We start from the raw sequence: 4,894 nt of genomic DNA, 5'->3' as shown, positions 1-4,894 counted from the left end.
TAGATCCTTGACTGACAATGGCCCACAGATGCATGGTAGTTCCATTTCCTCACTCTCTATCAGTTGGGGCCTAAGACTTTGAGCCTTGAGGCTTTGAGACTTGAGACCCAGAGTGACAGGCAATTCTAGCTTATGCCTCCATGTTGGGCCTTCAGTTTCCAAATCACAGAATTATACTATGAAAAAGCTGAAAAGAGTTCATGGATCATTTAGTCCAGACCTTTCACATCACACTGGATGTTTACATAATTGATCCGAAGGCTCAGAGGGTCCGCTTTCTTTTCTCTTAAGTGTGGGAATTAGGGTCAGGACTGGCAGGTGCAGGACTTGCCATGGCCATGCCCCTTAATCCCGGCAGTGCTGAGCAAGGCCTTCCATCCCAGCCCCCGATCCAGCCAGCTGTCTGACTGTGAGTCAGGATGACAGAGGAAGGTGATGTGGATGAGGGGGATGTGTTCCTGGCATTTGCCCAGGGTCCCTCTCCTCCCAGGGGTCCCATGCGACGTGCCTTGGACAAGGCTTTCTTTATCTTCCTGGCCCTCTTCCTGACACTGCTGATGCTGGAGGTTGCTTATAAGCTGCTGTGGTCACTACCATGGGCAAAGTTAGGGGACTGGCTCCTGGAGACACCTCAGAAGGAGGAGGAGCTGGAATTGTGACCACCTTTCCTATAAACATCTTCTTTCCGCGCCAAGGAGGTGAGAGGGGAGACAGGAGGGAAATGGGAGTGTTGGGGGCTGTGAAGGAGATGCTTGGATAGCTTAGGGCAGCAATCTTTTTTTTTGGTGGGGTGGGGGATGGAGTTTTGCTCTTGTTGCTGGGGCTGGAGTGCAATGGTGCGATCTTGGCTCACTGCAACCTCTGCCTCCAGAGTTCAAGGGATTCTCCTGCCTCAGTCTCCTAAGTAGCTGGGATTACAGGCATGTGCCACCGCACCCGGCTAATTTTGTATTTTTAGTAGAGACAGGGTTTCTCCATGTTGGTCAGGCTGGTCTCGAACCCTGACCTCAGGTGATCTGCCCGCCTTGGCCTCCCAAAGTGCTGGGATTACAGGCGTGAGCCACTGCGCCCGGCCAGGGCAGCAATCTTAAATTCTGCACCTATACTTGGGGAAATAATTTTGAAAAAGTATATACTCCTTCACATATCTTTAAGTAGGTATCTAAAAATTTTCATCATCAGTTAAAATTGTGGCCGGGCACAGTGGCTTATGCCTGTAATCCCAGAACTTTGGAAGGCCGAGGCAGGGGGATCACCTGAGGTCAGGAGTTCAAGATCAGTCTGGCAAATATGGTGAAACCCTGTGTCTACTAAAAATACAAAAACTAGTTGGGCAAGTTGGTGGGCACCTGATTCTCTGCCTCAGCGACTTGGAGACTGAGGAGGAGAATCGCTTGAACCCCGGAGGCAGTTGCAGTGAGCCGAGATCACACCATTACCCTCCAGCCTGGGTGATAAGAGTGAGACTCCTTCCAAAAACAAATAAATAAATAAATAAAAATTGTTTCAAGGATGTAATTCTGGCATATTGAAAATATTCACATTTATTTATTTATTTATTTATTTATTTATTTATTTATTTGAGGTGGAGTCTTGCTCTGTCTCCCAGGCTGCACTGCAGTGGCACAATCTTGGCTCACTGCAACCTCTGCCTCTGGGGTTCAAGCTATTCTCCTGCCACAGCCTTCTGAGTAGCTGGGACCACAGGTGTGTACCAGCACGCCTGACTGATTTTTATATTTTTAGCAGAGACGGGGATTTCACCATGTTGGCCAGGCTGGTCTCCAACTCCTTTTTTGTTTTTTGAGACAGAGTCCTTCTGTCGCCCAGGCTGGAGTGCAGTGGCAGTGATCTCGGCTCACTGCAGCCTCTGCCTCCCAGATTCAAGTCTGCCTCCCAGATTCTCCTGTCTCAGGCCCCCAAATAGCTGGGATTACAGGTGTGCACCACCATGCCCAGCCATTTTTGTATTTTTAGTAGAGATGGGGTTTCACCGTGTTGGCAAGGCTGGTCTGGAACTCCTGATGTCAAGTGATCCACCCACCTCAGCCTCCCAAAGTGCTGGGATTACAGGCGTGAGCCACTGCACCCAGCCTATTTATTTATTTATTGAGATGAGGTCTCACTATGTTGCCTAGGCTGGTCTGTACTCCTGAGATCAAGCAATCCACCCACCTCAACTTCCCAAAGTGCTAGGATTATAGGCGGTGAGCCACAGCATCTGGCTTTATTTTATTTTATTTTATTTTATTTTATTTTTTATTTTATTTTAAAATTTTTTTTAGTTTTTGAGATGGAGTCTTGCTCTGTCACCCAGGCTGGAGTGCAGTGTCAAAATCTCGGCTCACTGCAACCTCCACCTCCTGGGTTCAAGCGATTCTTCTGCCTCAGCCTCCCAAGTAGCTGGGACTACAGGTGCCAGCCACCACGCCTGGCTAATTTTTGTATCTTTAGTAGAGAAGGAGTGTCACCATATTGGCCAGGCTGGTCTTGAACTCCTAGACCTCGTGATCTGCCCGCCTCGGCCTCCCAAAGTGCTGGAATTACAGGCATGAGACACGTGCCTGACCTATTTATTTTTGTGAGACAGAGTCTCTCTATGTTGCCCAGGCTGGAGTGCAGTGGTGTGATGTTGGCTCACGACAACCTCCGCCTCCCAGGTTCAAGCAATTCTCCTGCCTCAGCCTCCCAAATGACTGGGACTACAGGTGCCCGCCACTGCACCCAGCTAATTTTTTTGTAATTTTAGTAGAGACGGGGTTTCATCATGTTGGCCAGGCTGGTCTCGAACTCCTGTCTTCAGGTGATCCTCCCACCTCAGCCTCCCAAGTGCTGGGATTTCAGGTGTGAGCCACCACGCCCAGCCTATTTTTTTATTTTTTGAGACAGAGTCTTGCTCTGTCACCCAGGCTGGAGTGCAGTGGCACGATCTTGGCTTAACTGCAACCTTCGCCTCCCAAATTCAAAGGATTCTCCTGCCTCAGCTCCCAAGTAGCTGGGATTACAGGCACCCACAACCACAAGTGGCTAATTTTTTGTATCTTTAGTAGAGACAAGGTTTCACTATGTTGGTCAGGCTGGTCTCAAACTCTTGACCTCAAGTGATCTGCCCACCTTGGCCTCCCAAAGTGCTAGGATTACAGGCGTGAGTCACCATGCCTGGCCCGGCATTTTAAAATAAAACAATTAGATCACCATTTATTGTCCAGTGGAATTGAAATATCATAGTGACGCCGGGTGCAGTGCTTCACACCTGTAATCCCAGCACTTTGGGAGGCCGAGTTGGGTGGATCACGAGGTCAGGAGTTCGAGACCAGCCTGGCCAATATGCTGAAAACCCATCTCTACTAAAAAAAAAAAAAAAAAAAAAAAAAAAAAAAAAAAAAAAAAAATTTAGCTGGACATGGTGTCATGCGCCTGTATTCCCAGCTGCCCAGGAGGCTGAGGCAGGAGAATCGCTTAAACCTGAGAGGGGGAAGTTGCAGTGAGCCAAGATTGTGCCATTGCACTTCAGCCTGGGTGACGGAGCAAGACTCCGTCTGAAAAAAAAAAAAGTATAAATAAGTTCTTACCAGTTGGGAATTATTCCTTTTTTTCTTTCATCGCCTCTTTTCTCCTTGAGCTCCTACTACTACTCCACTTCCCCACAAACTTTATGCTTTTATACTTGAAAGTCCTTTATTGACCAAACTTTTACATCTTCCTGCATATACATATATATTAATGGAGATGAAAAATATCTTTCTTGTGTTTGTAAGACTCTAGTTGTTAAAAATTATTCTGGAGTAACTGTTACAATTATTATAAGAACAGAATGTTCTTATAAACATGTGATCGTACACATTTTTTTTTTTTGAAGGAGTCTTGCTCTTTCGCCCAGGCTGGAGTGCAGTGGCGGGATCTCGGCTCACGCAAGCTCCGCCTCCCGGGTTCATGCCATTCTCTTGCCTCAGCTTCCTGAGTAGCTAGGACTACAAGGCGCCTGCCACCACGCGCTGCTAATTTTTTTTTTTTTTTTTTTTTGTATTTTTATTTTTAGTAGAGACGGGGTTTCACCGTGTTAGCCAGGGTGGTCTCGATCTCTTGACCTCATGATCCGCCTGCCTCGGCCTCCCAAAGTGCTGGGATTACAGGCGTGAGCCACCGCGCCTGGCCGATGGTACACATTTTTATAACTGTTAAAAATAAATTTTTAATAAGATAGTAGTCTGGGAGTGGCGGTTCACCCCCATAACCCAGCACTTTGAGACGCTGAGGTGGGAGGATTGCTTGAGGCCAGGAGCTCAAGATCCATCTGGGCAACATAGTTAGACTCTGTTGCTATAAGAAAACCTTTTTTTTTTTTTTTTTTTTTTTTTTTTTTTGAGACGGAGCCTTGCTCTGTCGCCAGGCTGGAGTGCAGTGGCTGATCTCGGCTCACTGCAACCTCCGCCTCCCAGGTTCAAGTGATTCTCCTGCCTCAGCCTCCCGAGTAGCTGGACCCACAGGCGCGTGCCACCAAACCCAGCTATTTTTTGTATTTTTAGTAGAGACAGGGTTTCACCATGTTGACCAGGCTGGTCTCAAACTCCTGACCTCAGGTGATCTGCCCGCCTCGGCCTTCCAAAGTTCTGGGACTACAGGCATGAGCCACCGCGCCCGGTCTCTACAAAAAACTTTTTTAAAAAAATTAGCCGGGTGAGGTGGTGTGCGCCTGTAGTCCTAGCTACTTGAGGTGGGAGGATGGCTTGTGAGCTATGATCGTACCACCGCATTCCAGCCTGGTTGATAGAACAAGACCCTGGCCGGGCGCCGTGGCTCAAGCCTGTAATCCTAGCACTCTGGGAGGCCGAGACGGGTGGATCACGAGGTCAAGAGATCGAGACCTTCCTGGCTAACACGGTGAAACCCCGTT

The 4,894-nt window shown here is 48.1% G+C and overlaps 1 protein-coding gene across 1 annotated transcript; it reads left to right on the top strand.

The window, feature by feature from the left end:
- Positions 1–392: 392 nt before the first annotated feature.
- Positions 393–1,005, top strand: SMIM40 (small integral membrane protein 40). Its single transcript, XM_038005960.2, has one exon. The coding sequence runs from the start codon at positions 420–422 to the stop codon at positions 657–659; it is 240 nt and encodes a 79-aa protein (XP_037861888.1). The 5' UTR covers positions 393–419; the 3' UTR covers positions 660–1,005.
- The last annotated feature ends 3,889 nt before the right edge of the window (positions 1,006–4,894 follow it).

This window comes from Chlorocebus sabaeus, chromosome 17 (assembly GCF_047675955.1).
Source record: "Chlorocebus sabaeus isolate Y175 chromosome 17, mChlSab1.0.hap1, whole genome shotgun sequence".
Taxonomy (NCBI): Eukaryota; Metazoa; Chordata; class Mammalia; order Primates; family Cercopithecidae; genus Chlorocebus; species Chlorocebus sabaeus.
The sequence above is the reverse complement of the archived record's forward strand: the minus strand, read 5'-3'. Positions and strand labels throughout refer to the sequence as shown.